The sequence below is a fragment of the Sturnus vulgaris genome, chromosome 4, assembly GCF_052056855.1.
Source record: "Sturnus vulgaris isolate bStuVul1 chromosome 4, bStuVul1.hap1, whole genome shotgun sequence".
Taxonomy (NCBI): Eukaryota; Metazoa; Chordata; class Aves; order Passeriformes; family Sturnidae; genus Sturnus; species Sturnus vulgaris.
Window position 1 is genome coordinate 50300039 of NC_142246.1, and position 22148 is coordinate 50322186.

At 37.5% G+C, this 22148-nt stretch overlaps 1 protein-coding gene across 4 annotated transcripts in view; it reads left to right on the forward strand.

The window, feature by feature from the left end:
* PPP3CA (protein phosphatase 3 catalytic subunit alpha) overlaps positions 1–22148 on the forward strand; it is a 166928-nt gene that overhangs the window by 97619 nt on the left and 47161 nt on the right. For all 4 annotated transcript variants that reach the window (XM_088163953.1, XM_088163954.1, XM_088163955.1 and 1 more), the window contains exon 3: positions 18614–18738. In XM_088163953.1, the coding sequence (XP_088020079.1) occupies positions 18614–18738 (125 nt within the window). The remainder of the gene's footprint in view (positions 1–18613; positions 18739–22148) is intronic.

Sequence of the window (22148 nt, forward strand, 5' to 3'; positions counted from 1 at the left end):
ACTGTATCACCATGAGTCAGAAAGATGCAAAGTTGTCAAAGGTGGAAAGGTAGTCAGCTTTCTACAACCCATGAAGTAAATTACAGTTGTTAAGTCAGTTCTGTAAGGATAAAATAGAGGAAAAATTCCAGCATGAGATTGCTTACTAATAAGTAACAGTGATTATGAATAATTAAGAGTAGTAAGAAGATGGGTATTGATATTTTTGAAGCATTTTTATGAGTTTTATGAGATTTTCAAAGTCATTGCACTTTTCTAGGCTCTGTCTTGAAAGTTACTTTCTCCTCTTATGTTTGTCAGTATCATAAAGTCACGGGCACTTTCTTTACACTAATACAATGGAAGAAGAAATATTTTCTTTGGTACTTGGATTGTCTTTGTCCTTTACGGTAGCCTGCCTAGTCCTCTGTTAGGAGCCATTAGGCAACATGCTGTCTTTTCTGACTTTTTTTGAATCTTCTAGCTTTTGTGTTGGAAAGGCAACACAGCCTACCAAGTCCTCTTTATGAGTCCAAGCAGAAGTTAGTACATGAAGATGTGAGTTAAGTCTTTGAAGTGAAAAAGATATTGCTGTAATTCCTTTACACCTCTACAGATATATAGTTAGGAATTATCATCAGGTGAGGAATAGGTCTTCTTATTTATAGCTCTTGGTTTTTTCTTTAATGTAGGAGTTCAGGTTAGTATATAATAATTTGTGTTATGGTTTGTTTTGTCTTGATCTTGATAATGGAGAAATGTATCTATTGCATCTGGTGAGTTAATAATTTTCTTTCTTGAGGAAGTACATGAAGTGTACTCTTGAAGAATAAACTCTGCTGCAGCATAGCATACACTTATTGTATTTCTATGTAAGTGCAATGAAATGAACACCTCCAGTAACATGTGGAGGCATTTAATTATCAGAACCATTTGTTATTATTATTTGATTTGCTGTTAAGGAAAGTAGCGAGGAAAAAAAGCCAAAACCTTCCCGGGAAGCTAAAAGCTTTTTAGATGTGTTTTGTGGTTGATGTTTCATGCTTGTTAACTCCAGGATTTGGTTTCAAAGCCCTTTTGATAGAAATGCTAATGGGATTCTTCTCCATCTTCGAGTGTGCAATAAGAGATATTTTTTGTGAGAGAGCAACATGAGCTGCACAGAGCAACCATCCAGTAACACTGTCCAGATTTCCATGGAGCTGGTGTTACTGGGATGATATTTCATAAGACTGGGGGAATGATTCCTCTCCAGTCATTGCTTATATGCATGTCTGGGGCTTGTCAGTTTGTTGGCAGTCTGCTCTGGACCATTTGCTTAAACTTGTGTGTGTTCTCCAACCGTGAGCGTGTGGGTAGGCAAAACCAAAACCCACCACCACCCACTCGAGATAGGTGCCTTCCTCAGTGTGCACTTCTCACCTGTGAGTGAAAGCTCCCACCTGGCAACCTTTTTCTTCCTGCAGTTGCAGTGATCTGCTGCAAGGAAACCAGGAGTCATTGGCCAAGCAGGTTAGCACGGACATCTACACTGGTTTGATTGCAGAGTTTGGAGCTTCAGGTGGGCTAATTTACCTTGTTTTTGGGGAGATTCCCTATTCCTGCTGGCCAGCTGCTGTTAATCTCTGCTATGGCTTTGATCCATTTATGGATTAGAGCATTTGAGAGGCACTGGCAGGACAAAGGAGATTGGAACATGAAGAGCATGTTACCTCCTGTGAACTCTCCATTTAGTTGTACAGTCTCTTGGTCTGTCTTCAGTTTATGACAGCTCATTTGGTTAGAACTTAATCCTGCGTGGATTATGCCACTGATTATGTTAAATCTTTATGAAAGTAAAGTTTTACCATATGGGTCTTTCATTTCCTTTATTTCAAATCTATAACATGATGTTTCTTCCAGTATTTCGGGTCCTTCTGGGGGTTTTAGTCATACCCACTGTAATTGTTACTAGTCTAAGTTAAATAATAATGCTTTTCTAAAGCTGTTGTGCTACACAGTAGATTGTGTTTTGAGCTGTGGACTTCATCTTTCCAAGAAAACATTGACTCTAGGCTTGGAGTAAGTGGATTTTTTTTTCTTCCTTTTTCTGTCATCCTGCCAAAGGTAAACCCTTGAGATGAACAGCTGAGGTGAAGGAAAATGATCTAATGACACTTGTTGGTAATTAGTTGTAAAAATAGGTAGGACTCGGGATGTTTTCCTTAATTCTTGTTCATGCCAATGCATCTTGTAAGCAGGTTTTGTTTAGATTTAGTAATTTCTGGTTTGCATAGTTTATTTCCAACTGGGAATGCTGTAAATCCTTTTCTAATAATGTGTCTATCTGATGCATTCCCGTGCAGTATTAACATCAGGCATGCTCTCTCTAAACCTAATACAAGAGGAACTGCTTCCCCCGGAGGTGCAGAGAAGCAGAATTAGGTTTGAATGGAAAAAAATCAAATAAAGCTGAATTGAGAGAGAAAAGAATTTGCATGAGTTTCTGAAGTGAGGGCTGAATGTATTGTATTGTATTGTAGGCTGTACACCTGCTCAATTTAGTGGCTAGTGTAAATGGGGCTCCTCAGTGTAGCACAAGGACCTACCCCTGCATTTTACAGACACTGCTCTTCCCAATCCTTAAAAAGGAATTTGAAGTGCAGCCAGCAGATACTGCCTTACTTTATTGCAGAGTAGCCACCTAATGTTTGACAACCATTTTGCATTGTGAATACTATGCATTGATTAACTAACAGCACAAAGTCTTTCTGAAGAGGTATTTTTATTTTTTTTAACAAGAAAAAATGAGACGTAGATAGTTGTGGAAAGGAATAATTCCACCTGCTGTAGGCTATCATGTGTTTTGCAGTGGTTCTTGAGTCTAGTGGCCATCCATTCTGGTCTTTGTTCAGCCCAGCCACACAAGGCAGGATGACCTGGCTCCACACCAGTCGTTGCAGTGCCACCATGAATGTCACCTGCCGTGCTGCAGCGTAAGTCCAGTGCAAGAGGGGATGCTGCCTTCATGATGACTCTTACACAGATGCTTGATTCATACCAAATGGGAGTCTGAGCTGGTGCAGCTTTTCTTGATAGATAAAGTATAAAAATTACAGGACTTAGCAGAGTTTAAAGGCTTGGAGAGAGTGTTAAACTTCAGTGTCGTTTTGCAGCCTCATATGCTATTTTTAATCTTTTTTTCCTGACGGTTTTCACTGAAAACAGCCATATACTTTTTGTTTTGTTTTCTATTTAGATAAGTATCTGTCTAATAATACAGCAGCAATGAGGGAGAATTTTTGTCTGGGATGCAAAATCTGTGTATGACTCATATACATGGGTAGCATTAGACTGACAATTACAGAGGACCTATTTTCTGTAAAAATTGCCTTGGACTAAGCATGAAACTTGATTCTGACTTTGAACATACACTGGTTTTGTTGACTCATTCCTTTCAAAATGGCAGCTTTTTTTCCTGGTTTACATAGTTTAAAAAATAAAATACAATGGTAGATTATTAGATGACAGTTGTTGTCTCAAAACTCTATTCAGGAATTACTTTTTTTCGCATCTGCACTTCATTTATTCCTGGCCTTCCAGTTAAGTGTGAGCTTGTTCGGGCATTGAGACTGGGAATCAATTCTGTGTGTCACAGGTTTTGATGCAGTGCCATTGTCAGGACAAGCAGGGGCCTAGAAAACTGTGCTCCCTTCCTTCTCTCCTGCTGTAGCTCTGCTGTCTTTGTCTGGACTTACTGAAAAATAGGATGAAACGAAGCACGGGGAAAGAGCAAATCTAAAGTAGGAAGTCACTGTTGTAAAGGATATATTCAGAACAATTTTAACACTGTGCCTATACTTTATTTCAGAAGTTTATAGATATATTTGCATGATTGTATTTTTTCCTTAGTGTTGCTCTTTATGTAATTTCTTGAAAAGTCTTCATTTATCACACTGAACCTCTCGTTGTCTCCATTCTAAACAGGCCAACAAAAGACAACTAAACCATGATTAAATCATTATATTTTCCCTCTGTTGGTATTTAGGCACCCTTTTTATCCTGTAATGATTTCCTAACCAGGTACCAGAAACAAACATTTTTACTTTTGTTATTTAATATGTATTTTGCTCAGGACACACATGGTCTTTGAAGAAAAATACAGCCTTTTTTATTTCCTCCTGAATGCAGAAAATTACCATTGTTTTTTGTAGAATAATCACTTAGTTTGTGAAGGGAGTTTGAAGAACTGGTAAAGTGACCTCTTTCAGTTTAGAAATTGTTCCTCTTACACCTTGTGCTTTCCTCTTCTCTTGACACTCCATTTCTCTGGTTTGAGGAACGTATATGTCAGCAATTGCAAAATGTGAATTTTCAGTTTCTAGAAGTTTAGTGAATTAATGTATTTTAAAACCAACATACACTCTTAATATTAAATAGCTTTCTGTTTTTACAAATGCTAACAAAATGACTTCATGCTGGTTAGCAGCTCAAAAGCTGCATCAGCCAATAATGAGTATTAGAGTACTGTAGATAAGAATTATAAAAAGTGAAGGTAAAAGGAATAATTGCCTTTTAAGTTACCAAATAAACTCTTTTACTGTTGCCATTTACAGCAGAGAAATATCTCCTGGTTGCCCAGCACTAAAGTAGCAAAAGAGGCAGGTGCTGATTCTGCTATTAAATTTTTGATTTCATAGAAAAGCCAGGTTTTGCAGCTTACCACTTGCTTGCATTGTCGCTAATTGAGTTTTAAATGTTGCACTCTGTTTCATGTTGTAATGATGATTTATATCTTTCTAGTTAATAAGCTTAGATAATTAAAGTGTCCATGCTCAAGGGCTGCCTTGAAAACCACAGCAGTGCTGCTGTCCACTGAAAAATTATCTTAAATGATGGTTCTTTACCCTTTTACTTAAAAAGGAACTTCACAGAATACTGTTCTTGTAGGTGGCAAATAAAAACCTCTGTTACAAAGACAGAACCTCAATATAGAAAAGCATTTTGGCTAGTCAGGTGTGAAATAATTCCACAAATCATTATTATGAATGATCTACAGAAAGATGACAGGATTAGTCCTATTCTTAATAATGGTATCTTGGAATACCTTTCCAGGGTGTGAGACTCTTTTGGCATTTCAGAACATCATCTTCTGTGCCCAAAAGGACAGTGTAATTAAAACAAAACAAGAAAGACCATGATACTTACTAACTTTGAGTACTAAACTCACAAAGAAGACAAGCAGTAAGTGTTTATTTAGGTATTTTGTTCTCTTTTGCAAACATTTCTGGAGGTGTTTTTTTTCGGATACACTAGTCTGTAAATGAGATCTGTGTGACAGGGAGTATAGGAAATATTAAGAATCATTGCTCCAATGCAAATCACATCTGATCCTTATTGTTATCCATGCTACTACTGATTACTTGCAAGGAATGTGCAATTTAAATAGCATTAAATAGATTTTTTATGGTTTTGTTGTTGTTTGTTGTTGGGTTTTTTGTTTTGTTGGTTTGGGATTTTTTAACAGAGATTTGAATACGTGTCGTAGAGCTTTGTTGTAATTTTAAAAGGAAAAAAAGGAAAAAACTGCTTTCTGGACTTGCAAGATTTGTGCCTGGTGCAGAAGCCTTGCTAGGCACGGAAGCCCGATGTGGCTTTGTTCTTTCAGTTCCCTTGTTGCTGCTGTTTGTTTCTAAGACTAGATCAATGAGAGAGGCACAAAGAAAGTCCTGAGTCCCTTCCTGCTGAAGCTTAGGACTGGAAATTGTTCCTTGCTCAGCTAGGAAGGGGCAGCTCAGACGCTTCCAGAATTGGAGGAGGATCTTCTAGACCCTGCCCAGATCCTGGGATCCCTTGCAGCTGCGTACTTGGTCAGTCCTCGATGGAAGAGATGTCTCTTGTCCACTGTTAATGGAAGTAATGTTGTCCATGGCAAATTTCTAATCCTTGATCCTCTAAGAGAAATTGTCAAAACGTTTCCAGAGTTCTAGGTCTTTTCTGTGTTGTTCAGTTTCAGTGAGCCTTTAAACAAAGCTGAAAAAGTATTCAAAATTAGCAAAGATGACTTTTCTTCATGCATTTAATTCTTAAAATATTCTTTTAAGCTTTCATAATTCTTAAAAAAAGGACTAACATATATGTGTCTGTTCTTTGGAGGAAAACCTCAAGTATACCCTAGCTGTATGTGCATTCTTTTGAGGTAAGAGAATTAGCTGTTGAGGGGGTTTAATTTTTTTTTAAATTTCAGAATTGTCTGTTGTCTGAGACCACATGAAAAAGGAGAAAAGTGGGTTGAAAGCCTGTTCTTTTCTTGCATTATTTCATAGCACATTCATCAGCTCTACTTCTTGTGATGTACAGATATCCCTGCTTTGCTTGGTCACCAAAAAGATACATACACAATTATATTCTTTTGTGGGTGATGGTCTTCTAAAACCTGATTGCCTTACTTGTGTGTTTTCTGAAGATAAGGTCCTGTCTGCACTGATTCATATTTTTTTTTGTTACAATTATATGTCTTCTTTTTTTTAATAAGAATCTTCTGTTAATTTTGCTGCTTTTTTTTTCTTTTGGGCACATGCATTTCAGCTTTCTATCAGTCTGTTTATAGTAGACAGACTGTTAAAGGTCTTTGTTGAATTTTTTTTACCAAGTTCAGTAGTAAATATTTCAATTTGAAATATAGATACACAAGAATATCGTATGAAATTTTCAATGAATATATAGGTTATAAAACTTCTGGAGTACATGAAAACTTTTGGATGTAATAAATACGGGTTTATGATCCAAGAGGGGTTTTTAAAATTATTATTACTTAGCCAGATACAAGAGACTAAAAAAGAGACTGCCAAGTAATTTCTACAGTTTCAGTGAGGCACAGGCAAGCTCTAACAAACATATGAATGCATTAGAATTTTATTATTTTTATATGCCTGAAAGGTTTCTGCCTTTAGGTCACTTCAAGTAACCAGGTTATTGCAGTCCAAAAGAGAAGCAAGCAGCCTGGAAAGTCCATGAAGTGCAAATAGTGCAATTTTTTTTCTTAGTACACATTTTTCACTTGACAGTATCAAATCCACAAAAGAATTGTTTCCCTAAAATTGCTGGACTGTTGAGAGCCAAATTTGACCGATCTCTTGTACTAACCATTACAAGGGAGAAGCAGCAGCAATCAGTGCTTCATAAAGGAGTGTATAATGAGGACAAAGGATTTGATTTCCTTAAATCAAGGCAGCACGTTCTTGGGAATAAAGCCTCTTGCCTGTTTGCAAGCAAGGAATAGAGTAGCTAGAATTACGCATAAAAAATAATATAAATGCTGTCAGTGTAGAAGATAGCAGGTTCGCTATTCTCCTGTAAAAAAAAAAGACAGTTAAGCTACTCATTATAGAAAACAAAGGGAGTTAGACATTAATAAAGAAATGAATGAACAGGAAATCTGAGTGGACCCACTCCTCATAGTGAAGGTCTGTTGAAATGGAGTTACGATTTCTTTAAAGATGCTGGAGTCCAAACTTTGTCTGATAATATGTGGATGGCAGTAAGCAACAGTGTAAAATTTAAGCACCTGTAAGTATCAATGGATCCATACAGCCTTATAAATCCAGAGTAGATGCAGACGTGATTGCTTAAAAACGCAATGGCATCTTGTGTGTTGGCTGTTTTCCTCACCAGTGACAGCAATTTTGTTGCAAGAAAATTAGTAACATTACTGGGTTTACTGCATTTGCCTTGACTGTGTGGGAAAGTTGACCCTTCATTTGGCATTTGGGTTTTGAGGGTTTTGGTAATAGTAACTTTTGTTTTAGTGAATGTTCAGCTTCCCATGATGTTTCACCATTTTGGGTGATGATTTCATTGTTCTAGCGAAGGACTCTGGTCAGAGAGACTCCTGGAGCTGCCTTGATAAGGGCCTGTGGTTTTGAGCACTTCCTTGGGTTTTTCTTGACTCTGCTTTGTTGAACAGAAGCACATACTGCAGAGGTCAGCTTGCCACCAGCCCTCATGGGATGGAACGAGGTGGTGAAAAGTGGCATTTCTCTCTGAAATTTAGTGATTATGAGGAGCCACAAACACCACATGGATTAATAACATGCTAGATGAAGAATTTCAAGTAAAAAAGATACTGTTACTGTGAGCATTTCCAGCTGATGGCTTTTGTCAAATCATTTTTCACCAGGAATGTTTTCATGGTCCTTGTTTCTTATAGTTGTGAGCTGAATTTAAAGCTGTGAGAACTGCATGTTAAAGAGAGATGAGGAAGATAAATGCAGTTTTTTTAATATCATGAAAAGGGTTTTTTTCCTTTTTTCAGGATAAAAGTAAACTAATCTATGGCTGGTTTAGGGGTTAGTATTGTGGTATATTATTGTTGGAAAGAACATTTTCTGTAATGATTTAAACTGATAATGTATTGGATCTTAGCCAAAAGCAGACAATGTTCCTTCTGAAATATGAGTCATTCTAGGGAGCAAGAGAGTTAAAAAGGAAAGTTCTTCTGAAATAATGGTTTAACTTCTTCAATCTCTGCATGAGCATGGTGTTGTGTTTAAAAAAAAAAATCACCAATACCCAATTTGCATGGAATGGGAACAAGGAAATGCTCATCCCTTACTGCCCGATTCAAGCATTATTTTGCTGTGTGTTCTGATAGGATTGTGTTACATATAACTGTATTATCTGTTTGACTGGGGTTGATTGAAGCAGCAGAGTCCTTTACCCCACAAGTGCAAAGTGTAGGATGTGGAGATCCTTGGTTGGAGATACTGAATATATATACACTTAATTCACTTACGAAATGCCAATGAAATCTTGGTTTGACTGATAGGCAGCATATTAAACACTTACTTATCTTTCCTAGGAATGTCTGGTCTGTAATCATTAAAAATATATTTACTAACTCAACATTAGAAGCCTAAAATGATGTTGTATTTGAGTTTTCTGGTAGACTACAGACCAGAAGAGTGCCAAAATCCAGCTCAGAGTAACAGAATTTTTCTTCAGTTTTTTTCACCTGATACTTTCTTTGCAAGTTGGTGGCCTTTTCTTCTTACCTCTGTTTCTGAATAGCAGTACTCTCTTACCTCCCATAACAACTTACTGCATGTGATGTAGTTGGTGGCTGTCTGCTAAAATAATACTTCTTTTCTGTCACTCCCCTCTTTGACTTTTTGGGTTTTTTTCCCTCTTCAGCCAGACTTTAGGAAAACAATTCTTGATATAGTGTCAAGGACTGGTTAGCTTGCTTGAGGAGCATAGAGCAAGAACTAGCCCAAATATGCCTGGCTGCCACCCCTAGTGCTGCCCTGAGTCCTTTCTAACTTGCTTGCACTCATTATGTGCCTAATAACAAGGTTATACAAAAAAACATAATTAAGGCTATTCAGTTCATCAACATGACTTCTTTGGGTTTATTTTCATACATATTAAGTGATAGCAGTTTACTTCTAGAACTAGCTATTCTTAAAGGTGCCTTTTAACCCCACCATTCTATGATTCATGTTGATTTAGGATTAGCATATGGATTTAACCATCTAGTCAAGATCATGTTTAGGTTTATGTTTTCATCAAAGGGGAAATCAGTGTGGTCAATTCCTCCTTGCGCTGGCTCTCCTAACTAATTATCCTGTGAGCTTTTTACCAAGACAAAAAATTACTTTGGAGAGCATGCTCTTGAAAGCACTTTCCACAGAGGTTAAGCACTTTTCACCAGAATTAGATTTTGCAGAAAACTTTGATAATGTAATTTATTTAGATTCTGTAATTTCAAAAAGTAATTATCTGTGTCTTAAACTAGAATTGGGGAAACTTGCTCATTGCTTGCTTTCCTTTCTGTTTTACCCATATACTATCACATGAACACCTATAGTGCAGAAAGGCTGGATTACAGTAGTAGCTTAAGCCACTAAAATAGGTGCAAAAACTGAGATTAAAAGCTCAGTAGGTCTTTGCTGCTGGTTCTTTTCATTCGTGGCTCTGAATATAGCCCAAATGCTGAACTTCACTGAACTTCTTTAGGTTAATTGTTCTGTCTCTTCCAACTCAGGATGCATACAAGTATCCATGTTCATACTGATGGTTGCTAATTAAGAACTCAGGAATTTGAGAAATATTTTAATTTTCCCTTCTATTTCTGGGAAGTATGGAGTGCTATAGATACAAAGGTAACAAACAAATGCAATTTTTTTGGTGAGCGAATGTTTGGTTTCCACTGATAAGACAAATCGTTGCACTGAAGGAATAGTGTATGTTCTTTATAATAGTGTTGCTTCTGATTCTTAATAAAACACTTAGTGGGGATAGGATGAAACATAAAGTAGGGATGTGATGGTACAGAATGAGGAAACTGTGACAGCAAACGTTATCCCCAGATAAAAATGTATTACCAGCCAGCATGAAGGTTTTGTGGTTGGGTTTTTACATACTAGGTATTCATGTACTGGAGCTTGACATGCTAATACTGCTACCTGTAAAATCTTGTACGTTGTTGAGTTCTTGGAAGGTGATTGGATTGCAGTCTGTGATGGTAATACTGCTCTAAAATTCTATAGTAAGAAAAGCAAACTATATTATGCATCATGGATACTATCCATCAAGCCCCTGTAAATAACTGAGGCTTTATTTGGGTTTTATATAACTATCACTGTATCCATGTAATAAATACTAGTGCCTGTGTTTTAACTTTAGTGGGGTTGGGATTAGTGCTGCTGAGAGAAATACTGATTGTAGAGAAACCTGTTCCTAAGAGTTGAATTAAAACACCCTTAAAAAAAAAATCCTGTTATTTGAGCTTCTCCTCTTCAAAACTCCTTTTCTCATTTTGTCTTGTTTTAAATTTCCAAATTTCATTTGGAGCATTGTATTTATAGCCAAGCTGTGCCTGCTTCTTCTGCACGATCTTCCTTCCTCCTTGAAAGGGCTGTCTGCTTCTGGTGTATTGAATTGGATGCAGCAGTATAAGGATACGTTGCTCCCACTCAGGCTATGCCTGCCTTCTTGCTGACTGAACCTGTGACCTTATAAAATGTTAAAATTCCTTGGGCCTTTGTTTTTCACATCTGTAAAACTGAGGATAAGAGAATTTTCCTATTGCTATAAGTAACCTTGATCTCAGGAAATGAGCTGGAAATTCTGACCAAAACACCAATGAAGCACTTTCCTCACAGGTAATCCTCCTGATGAGGTTATTTGTGGAATATGCATTGCTCCCTGATGCTAAAGGTGCATTAACAGGAGATGACAACAGTATACTTGCTTTGGCATTTGTTACGGAGGATGCTCGGGGGCAGTGCTAACCTTGGGAGGGTGGCAGGGGAGGAGCTGGTTGTTTCTTTCATGGATATGAGAATGAATGCTGATTTAGTCCTGTCACGTTTTGTTTCTCCCTCTGTGGCCTAATCCAGCACCTTCTGGTATATGTGATGAAAGCACCTGCCTCTGTTGATCTTGGAAAAAAAGTTCTGTAAAATATTCACTAGATCACCATCCCCTATCTACGATCATTCCATTATGTGACTTTGATCTGGAATTGAAAATTTTCATTTGGCACCTCACTGCTGTGATACCAACTTACTCTTCTGAAACATTCAGCTGGAGTAGGGGCATGGAGAGAAGGGATTGTTCTCTGCCAGTGTAGGTTTTACAGCACTTGGTAGAGCCTGTTTCCTGAGACTTGTTTCTGGTGTTTCCTGCGTACACAAAAGGAATCCTCTGATGGCTAGGATTATGTACCTGGTTTTTATTTGGTTTTGAGACACCGCAAATAATATTGTGACACGAAAATTAATATTTTAGAGCTATTTTTAAAATCTTTGGGTTGAAGATATTTTTTCTAGGCTTAACATTTTGAAGGGCTTCTGCCGCATGGGTTAGGGTTTGGGGTTTGCTTTGCTTCCTCCTTCACCAGAGAATATTAATGACTGTTGTCATGAAGGTCTTCTCTGATGTGATGTTTTCCCTTCTCTACTTTTTATCACTCTGTCTCTTCAAATCAAGTATCATTAATTTGTTCTAGCCTTCAGGGGATGGTGGGAGAAAACTAAATCATATGAGAAGGAGTGAGCGTGGGTGATCTGTACAGACACTAGAGTTGGAAATGTTGGCAGAGCAGAACACTGTGTAGTGTCCTCATGTGTTGCACAGAAAACAGATTTTCCCAAGATGCTCTTTGCCTTTTTTTTCCTCTATGCAAAGAACAAAAGTTTTCAAATAACATTGGCAAAGGTGGCCTTGATGCTTCATTTGTGGTTTCCTTTGCTACACCTGTATGGGCAATGGTTTCTGGATTTATCTTTGGTTAACCAGGCCTCTTTATGAAAATTTGTAATTGCAGTTTTTTATTAATGCCAGTTCACTCTGGTAGTATAAACTCATCAATTTGCATGCAGTGATTGAAGGGAAAAGATAGATGAAAGCCTAATTTAATCACATTAGATAAGCAGATATTAATATGAATGAGATTGCACTTCTTTTGGAAATAGAGCTGTGTTGTTCAATAGATTTAGTATAACAAACATTTATATTAAAGCCCATTATGCTGAGTCTCATAGTTGTTTTCTTAGGAGAAGTTACTTAGTGAGCTGTCTATATGATGTGACCTTAATTTCAGTAAGTAATGAAGTCTGCAAGTTCTTCAAACAGCTCGCAAAAAGGAACAGAACTGCATGGCAATGAAACAATGTATGTAACTTAACCACAAACTGTGTCTTGAGCTGCCCTTTTAGTGAGCAGATGCAAATAAAAATTTCTGGAGTTTCTTCTTTTGTTTTGTACTTCTTCCTTGTTGTTCTCCAGAAAATAAGGAAGAAAATTGCTTGCTTTAGTGATTGAAAAAAATAAAAATATATGGTATAAAACTGGTGTTCTGAACATTTCATATTGCTATGGCAATATATAATATTCCTCAGATACATGCTTGCACACATACCTCATTCAAGCTGTAAGATTGTATAATCAAAGACGTGACCCTTATATGTGACTTTGTTACTAAATTTTGAGGAAAATCAGAGCCTACTGGTTAATAGTTAAACCCTTCAAAAACAATGCAGTAGTTGTTCTTGAAGCATGTGAGAATTTCATGCATATGAAATTTCATGCTCTTGTAGTTGTTTTCCCTCATATTCATGACTTTTCTGAGGAAGCCCAGTCTTTGATGACTCAGCTACCAAAGTTGGTCTAGTTGATTTAGCTTTTTCTTTGTGTGTCGACTGTAGGTATTCCTTCCCACTTGGCTTCTTCACTTAGCCTTTCATAACTTTTCATTCCTTCAAACTACTTGCCCGGAGAAGTTTTTAGGACATACTTCTCGTTGGATATGCAGCCTCTTTACCGTCTTTATTTGTAAATCTGTACAAATGACCAGCCACAAGTCTGCTCAGGCATGTGCAGGTTTACATGGTGCAATCGTTTCTTTGCCAGTAAGGCTTTGTAAATACCAGGTGTCTTTGAAAAGCAGAAAGCTCTTGGAAGCATGTGCTCACTAATGGAATGGTAAGCAGCTAAACACTTCCAAAACATTGTACAAAGCAACCTCCTCTGGGATTTGCAGTCTGCATTCTGCAGTGTAACTCAAAAGGGTGTTTTCCTCCCTTAGGTTTTTAGTATTGTGTGCTGCTTTGCTCAAGCACAGTCTCTTGGAACTCAGTGCAAAAACATCCCTAGCTCAGTGAACGTAAAGAATAAGTTGTCAAGTGGTGGATATTATTCCCTACACAGTGCTTTAAAAGATATCTTTGCTTGATTGTTGTTAATTGTCATACATGTGTGAGTTTGCAAATGTTGCTTCTGGAGCTGGTGACAGAGTTACATATCTGCTCCTAATACTTGATGGCATTTGAAGATGGGAATATAATTTTACAATACATAGAATGAAAATTCACTTGAAACAGTAATTGTATTTTACTGTCAGTCTATAATGTTTCACCAATTAAGTACGTACCTGACAAATGAGAAAATAAGTGCAGCATATCCAAATTGTTGCAGATAGAAAAATGTTGAATTGACAGTGTTTAATGCATTGTGAATATAAATTTTGTTCTTAATGTCCATTTGGAGTGGGAAACCATACAGAATAATCTTTGGACTGAGTTTGTACATATTGAAGATCATTTAGTTATCTGAAGGAAGGTATGTGAAGAGCATTCACAGACTTATTTGTGCCAACAGACATTGCATTCTAAATCACTGTTATACCACTTTGTCATCTATAAATAAACTGGCAAACACACTGCTCAGCTTTGAATTTCCTTCACTGCTAGTACCACTTGAAATCAGTGGTTCCTGTTTCAGTATTGCTTGTTCTTTTGACATAAATCAAAGAAAAATCCTCACAGTGAAGCTATCAGAAATATAATTTAATTTGTATTAGGATGACAAAAACATTTCTCCTGTGTCTCCCCATGTCCAGTTTCTATTTTTATAATAAAACGGTATTTTATAGACAGTTAAATTGGAAAAAATCTATATGTCTATAGATATCTATATGTCTATATAATCTATAATCTGCTATAGGTTAAGGTTGTATAGTGAATCGAAGTATCCATCATAACAAGTATAAAAAGCTGCTCAGAAGCATGATTTCTCAGGAATTGCAAGGGCAGTCCTGTGAACTTGAATCTTGTGAAGTAGCACATGTCTTCCTTGAAAACTTCCTTAACAGAGAGAAATATCTAAGGAGTCCAAAAACAACTAGTGTTTCTTAAACTTTCTGATTGTACCAACAATTAATTTGTTGGAGATCAGGATATTAGTTTCAAATAACTTACACGGTTCTTTACATTTGAAACATTTCTATTGTGTTGTACAGTTCTGGAGCTTGCTGCCCTAAGAGTTTAGGTAGGATGTTGACAGGCTCTGATAGACAATTCTTCAGCAAGAAATTTGATGCCTGAACTGATCTCTGGAAATAGTGAGTAGAAAAAGTTTTGTTGTTGTCCAGCTGGCAATTTTAGAATACAAAGGAAGTTGAAAAGCACTGGGTAAATAAAGCAGTTCTGTCTTCTTAGGGGAGAAAAAAATGCTTTTTACAGATTACTTTGTACAAGTATACAAAGGGCATGCACTTGACAGCACTTTGAGGAAATCAGTGATATTGGAAAGTATGTGGAATTCCTCCTCTGGATATTTTTTCTTTTTTTTTTTTTTTATTATGAACACAGCTGCTTTTACTGTTAATCCTGCACACATAGGAAACATACTTTACATTCCCTGTGTTCATAGTTTAAATCCATAGGTGCATAGATCCTGGAGATCTTAATTGAAAATTGAATTTCCTGCTTTACTCTGCTGGGGATTTTTTTGTTATTATTTGATGAAAAAATGTTCATATCTCTTTGCATGTGTTGTTTAACAGTAAGAGCTTCAGTACCAAATGAGGACCTGTGCAGGTGTAGCAAAACAGGCTATGTCTGGCAAAATTAACAGGAGCAACAGATTCAATGCAATGCTTGTAAGAGCATTAATTATTTTTTTTCTTGTAACAAGAAGGACAAAGGTAGTGGACTTAGCAGTGTGGAGTGGATATAGAACTTCTCCTGTGGGCTCCTGGTGGGACACTGCTGCAAGTTCTTTCTTAGTGATATGAAGCTGCAATGTGACATGTAGACTATGACAGAGTTATTGGCTAGTGGATGTTTCTCCCTTTATGAATGGAAATATAATGTTGGATCTCTTTTGCCCTTACCTAACGAAAGATAAAGCATTGATTCAGCTGCCTGGGAAATCTTCCAGATCTGAGATTCATAGGAATTTAGAGTTGGAAAAGAAGGGTGGCAGAACTATAGCTTTAGAAGCAGTTGCAGTTCTTTTCAAATGATAGATGGAGCATAATACTGTATGCATGCAAAATTGCCCCTTTAATTCATTTGTAAATCAGGCTATTCATCAGAATATGAGTATATGGGTTTTATATTGCAAGGACATTTCAAGCCTATACTTGCAAACCTGGAAAGTGTAAAGTCTGTAAGCTCTTCCATCCTATTCCAAGCAAAATACTAATTGGATTAACTGTATATAACATTGTAGTTTTCCAGTAGGAACTCTGGGGTTTGACCGTAATAAGTTAAACCTCAATGCTAACTCTTTATTTTGAGCATCTTTCTCCCCCTGCTTTTACCTGCTGATTTTAATCTTCTCTTTTGGAACTTTAATTGACAAGGTTAATTTTGAGTGCTGGGCTTTTCAACTTTCCATCTTTGGGGGGTGATTTGTTTTGTTTTGTTTTTCCTGGATACATTTCAGCATCTATTGCTAAGTATAAAAGAAGTAGGCTGCTTTGTGCAAAGTACCTAGAATAGCCATCAAGTACCCATTTTCGAGACAAATTCAGACTTTTGCAACTTGTGGGATTGCAGACCTTTGCACTTTTTATTTTCTGTTCACTGATTTGCGCTATACTTTTCTGACTTGTGACAAATCCAGGGACATGCAGCTCCTTGCAGGAAGCTTTCTAACATTTCTGGTTTCTCTGTAATGGGCCCAGTGTATTTACCTGTTCACACGTCTGCATACCAAAAGAAAAAAGAAAGTCTAATTTCTTTGTGCTTTAAATGAAAGTAAAAAAGGTAAATCCATTTTGAAATCTCAGTCTTCTTCAACTTCAGGTTTTTGCAGTTGGAGCAAATGGGGGCAGGCGATAATTGGTAGAACTGTACAGTTATGTAACTAAAAGCTTTTCTGCTGCAAGTTAGGAGAGCAGATTGCCTGGCCATCAAATTGTGACACGTGTTTCTAATCTTCCCACAGTGTCCATGCAGAGGAGTACAGTCAATAAGTGTGTATTGGTTTGGTAGATTAATGTGTTCAAATAAAGATGTTACCAAAATTTTCCTTTGGGGTACAAACTTTTTTTTAGAGAAACAGTGATGGTATTATACCACTTGGGGATTTAAATAGTATTTATTTTGCATAATTAATGGAAGATTTTTTCTTATATTGAAATTGTAACTGTTGATGGCTTATAGCATGAAAGTTGTCATCTAAAACTCCCAGTGGGGAATCAACTAGTAAAAAAATTATACAGTGTATCACAGTGGTGATAAGACAAAATATGCTATTTTATGGGGAAAATATCATGTTACTGTCACAGAAGAATGGTCAGCTAGACAGGAATCATGAATTGTGTCACCAATTTCACATAAATATTCATGAAAGCAGTGACTGAGATATCAGTGAGTCTTTTCTATACCCAGAGGGTGGGTGGTTGGTTTGGTTTGGTTTGGATTGAGGTTCTTTCTGGCTTTTGTATTTAGTTTTTTTTGATGGAATGACACTATTTGGATCTTAGTGTATACATTCAGGGAAAAGTGGTACAATAGAACTATAATATAAACTGAACTGAAAGACCATAGCGTTTGAACACTTTGCATTGTGAGTTTGTTGGATTTGATATTGCAGCTGTTGTCCTTTATAGTCCTTTTGTATCTATATGGAGTTGGGACTTCAGCTTCTCCCTGGCATGTTGACAAATGTGAGGTTTGCTTCTCTGTAGTGGAACAAGGCCATTACCTGAAAGAGAGCATCTGAATTCTACCTAAGATGGCTTGCTTGCTGCAGGATGAGGCCTATCTTGGACCCTTGGTTTTATTCAGTTACTTCAAAATTTCCCATAGCGTGTAAAAATCAGATTTTGTTTGTTTGTCTGTTTGTTTGTTGGATCACTGAAGGGCCCGTTTAAACTGACCTCAGTACCAGTCAGGGCTTTTAACATCACTTTGGTTAAGGATCATTGCCATAAAAACTCTGGGCTTGACCCTAAATGGGATGTGTATGGGGGAAGTTCTCTTTTGAGCAGAAGAAACAAAGCAGGTTTTGACACTGCACTCTTAGGCATCCATGGGATTCTCCAAAAGCATTGCCTGCCTTCCTGCAGATGCTTGAAATCACCCACCAGGGAGTTTGCAGTTTCACAAGAGAGTAGAGCCAAACTCTTGCCCCCAAGGCAGAGACAGAGGCATCCCAGCCTAGCCCAGGCTGCATGTCACTTGTGCTTGGTCTGTCATGTGTATTTGGGCTGCTCTTTCTAGGGAAACAGCCTCTTTATTGCCATGAAGGTGAACAAATCATAATTTTGGGAGGTTAAATAAAGGGGTAGAGGTTAAAGTGTGAAACACCAGTGTCCTTTTGTGTAAGGCATGGTTTGGGAAAGCAAGCAGGATGTTTATCCGTTCCGAAAACAGAAGTCAGAAATGTGTTGGTTTAACCAGGCATACACAGGACAGGTGTTCTTTGCATTTTATGGAAAGCCTATTGCTGTTCCTCTGGATCTAAGAATAGAGGAGTAATTTTAAAAGAAAGCGTAAATCTTTCTTGAACATGTTCTTTTTTCAGGGCTGCTTTGGTTTGTCTTACTGCTGTTGCCAGTATTGCATGCTCTGGTGGCAGCACCAGGAATGGACAGATATCTATAAAAATAATTATAGACCAGATTTACCTGATGGATCTGCTTTAGTTACTTGGTATCCTTTTGCACACACATATATGGATGTACATAATAGAAAACAGCTTCTGCTGAACAGCTGCCAGTGCTCAACTGCTGTTTAACCATTGAATGATGCACAAAATTGTCGTAACACTTCTTAAAACACAGTGACTTTGGATTGTGTGTACCTAAGATGATTTTTGTATGGTGAATCTAAATATTGCTCCTCTTCTATTCTAGTTTGTGGAGACATCCATGGTCAGTTCTTTGACTTGATGAAACTGTTTGAAGTGGGAGGTTCTCCTGCCAACACGCGGTACCTCTTCCTGGGGGACTACGTGGACAGAGGGTACTTCAGCATTGAAGTAAGTTTCTAATTTCTGGTTTTGGGTGCAAAACCACTTGCAGCATATTATGTGTATTTGCCGTCGTATCTTAACTATTTCAGGAATACTGAGGCTCTTCACAAATACCATGTTAATGTTGCTGGTGGTGTTTTTATAAAGGATGCTTAGAATCTAGCCAAGACTCACTATATCTGTGCTGGAAAGCTGGCATGGAATGGTGCTAACTAGTGGCCATCTAAATATTGCACAGAAGGCAGCGTGCTCTGTAGCTTGCAAAGGCTAAATAGCCTGAGCAGACGTGAGCTATTAGAAAGAGACATAACAGAAAACCCTAACCCACGACCCAAAGTTGAGTTTGACTTTTCGGTTTATTTCATCTGAGTTTCCCAGATGTGAAATTTTAGGAGAATGGAAAGACTAGATGAGAGGTAAATGGGACAAAAAGCCAGAACACAGCATGCTGTGCAGGAGAGAAAATGAGTAAGTTCTGTTTACATACGGCATGCAGGAGTGCATGATCTCTGGCTTTTGATGCAGCACTTGAATCCACAGAGAAGTGATGCGTAAGTGCCCTGTTGGTGATGCTAAGACCTGGTGTAGTCTCCAGATCGGGCCATAGCAATGTAGAGGTCAAATGATATCTTTAGCTGGCTTGTGAAAGAAATAGTGTCCTATCCAACCTGCCAGCTTTGACTAGAAGTGAGTGAAATATCAAACCTAAATCCTCTGCTTGTAAAACAACTGAGATGTTTTCTTCTATCCTGTGTTATTGTTTGATTTTACAAACTGACAAGATGAAGTGCACAACTGTTGAATAAAACCTGATGGGAATTTGTTTGTCTAGTTTATAGCTGACCTAGTTACTGATCAGTCAATCAGAAACACTTGGTGAACTCCCTCTGAGTCAGAGCAGAATGCCCATTACGTGTTGGAGGCAATATAGATCCTATGATACATGTCTGTGTGTCTGTGACTAGATTAGATGTCATCATGTGAGAACACATCCGCTGCTGTTTCATTCTACATTCCACATCGAAGTACACTGTTGCCATATTGGTATGCAAGTATAAAAGGCCAAGCAACTGAGTTGTTTATGTGTTTGGAAAACAAATCAGTGTATTATCTTGCGAGTGTTATGTTTAAAATTAGAAGTTTCTGAAAAATTCGATTCAATAAAACTATTTTTGCTTTATTAGTTCATTTTAAAATTTCAAGTGTTAACAGAATCTTTTGGCACATTTTACAAATAGAAATATGCTATTCTCAGTAAAGATTCTCTAAAAACTTAAAAATTGCAAGATTCTTTCGCCCACATACTAAAAATCAATATAGTCAGGATTTAGTCTCATACTGAAGTCAGCACTTTGATCATGATTTTTTTGAGCTTGAGTTCATTATTTTCTTGAGAACTAATCCACAGTGAGCTGTGAGCTAAATCACTGCTGTGGATTACCATGCTGGATTGCTTGGGGAAGATTGAGATGGAAGAACAGGAAGAGCTTCACAGACTTAAACCATTGTGCTGCTCTGTCTTGAACTACCATTTTTGAGTTGTGATAACCTCATTCGTATCTCCTGTAGTCTTTGATTGAGACAAGATGTGTGTGGAAGAGGAAATTTTGTCTTCCCTTCTATATACATAGGCTTTTAATAAAAGAAATAGAAGAAGTGGACTTGCTACAGCTTTCAAGTGTTTCTCTGACAGTCTACCAAAATCTGTTCCAGGGCTATTACCAATTAAAGAAATAGCAAGCCATATAAAACAAAGAAAACAGCCTATGTATAGGCAATAATCCCCTTAAAATCTCTCGTTTAGTAACCCGTGCATACATTCTTAGCAAATTGTATTCTGAATTCAGTTTTTCCATTCAGAAACATTGCTTTTTCACTGGAAGCAATATCGGCTTCTACCAGCACCAAGGAAATATCTCAGCTGACACATTATTTCTTTTGTATGTTAGATTCTCAAATCACTACTTCTTTTTTTTTTTGGTCACATAACCAATTTTCCCCACCTGTCACCTTGATTAAAGAATGTCTTTGAAAGGAAAGGCAAGTTTCTGTTTCGTAAGTAGATGTAGAGCTGTACATTCAGGCATGAACTCAGCACAATAAGTACTGACAAGGAAAGGAAAATTGTGAAGAATGCAACTTGGCATTTAGAGGGGGAGGATGTTTTTGGTGGAGAAGGGGACCTAAGTGCATGGATCAGGCACCAACTTTTGTCAGTACTTTGTGTTGGAGAAGTCATGCTAGTAAACAGCCCTAGCCTCAGTTCATATTTCTACCACACCAATCATATACTGATCTTTCTTCCATCCATCTGCTGGCTCCCATTTGTACTATGGAGATAGGAGACTATTGCAGTTCTGGGGTCTTTCCAAAAGAATGAAGTAGCTGGTCCAAGGTACTAATCATGAGTAATACAAGCTTTAAAAAAAATTCCCCTTGATTGCTGTGTGATCTCTAGTGTAAAAGTGACACCATTGAGCTTAGACCGAGCTGAGTTCTGATAGTGGGCGAGATAATCCTTCTCTGTGGGCTGCAAAGCATTTGGGATTCTTCTGGATGAAAAGTACTACATAATGCAAGCTATTATCATTAAGAACAGAGAAAGAAATTGCATAAGGTAGGTGGAAAGCATTTGATAATTCAGAGAGAAAAAGAGAAAAGTATTTGTGTAAGGCACTCAGCAGAAATGTCAGTCCTTGCCCTATGGAGCTTTTGATCCAAGGGCTCAATTCTTCATGTGCATGCTCCATTTTTTTTTACTGGACTTAGCTTCACTGCTTGGAGGGGGGGTGCGTGTTTTGTGTCTTTTATATTAGTTCTAAGCAACAAGTCAAAGGATGAGAGACTGATAGAGAAGTTACAACTGGTAAAATTAAAAAATTTCAAGTTGTAGGTAGAATGAGATGAGGTTTCTTGGCACAGACAGAATCTTTATTCCATATCTGTGTTCCCTTTTCAATTTGACCTTCTGGCAGAGCCTGGACATTTCTTCACTTAAAATAACAAATTTGTGCAATTTAATACAGTGCATTTGTTTCCTTAGCTATGTAACTGATAACATTTCCCTCTTGTGCTTGCACACCGTTCCAGGGGTTTGAGTCCAGAGTAGAAGACACCCCTTGGTTTTCACTTTCAAATATATTTTATGGTCATGGAGAGTAGAAACCCAAATGATCAAAACAGAGGGCTATTTTTAAATCTAAAGAATAGTTAGATCCTAAGTGGTTCTGCAGGAATAGGTTGTAAGGGGGAATGACTAATCTCTCTACCTGAGTCTGAAAACCCTTTTTTGAAAAGCAGACAAAAAGCAGTGCAGGGAGGAGTGTACATACAGACTGGTTTTCATCCCAGTCTTAGGAAAATGGAAAATCGCAGAGTAAAAACCAACTATAATGCAATAATAATAATAATAATAA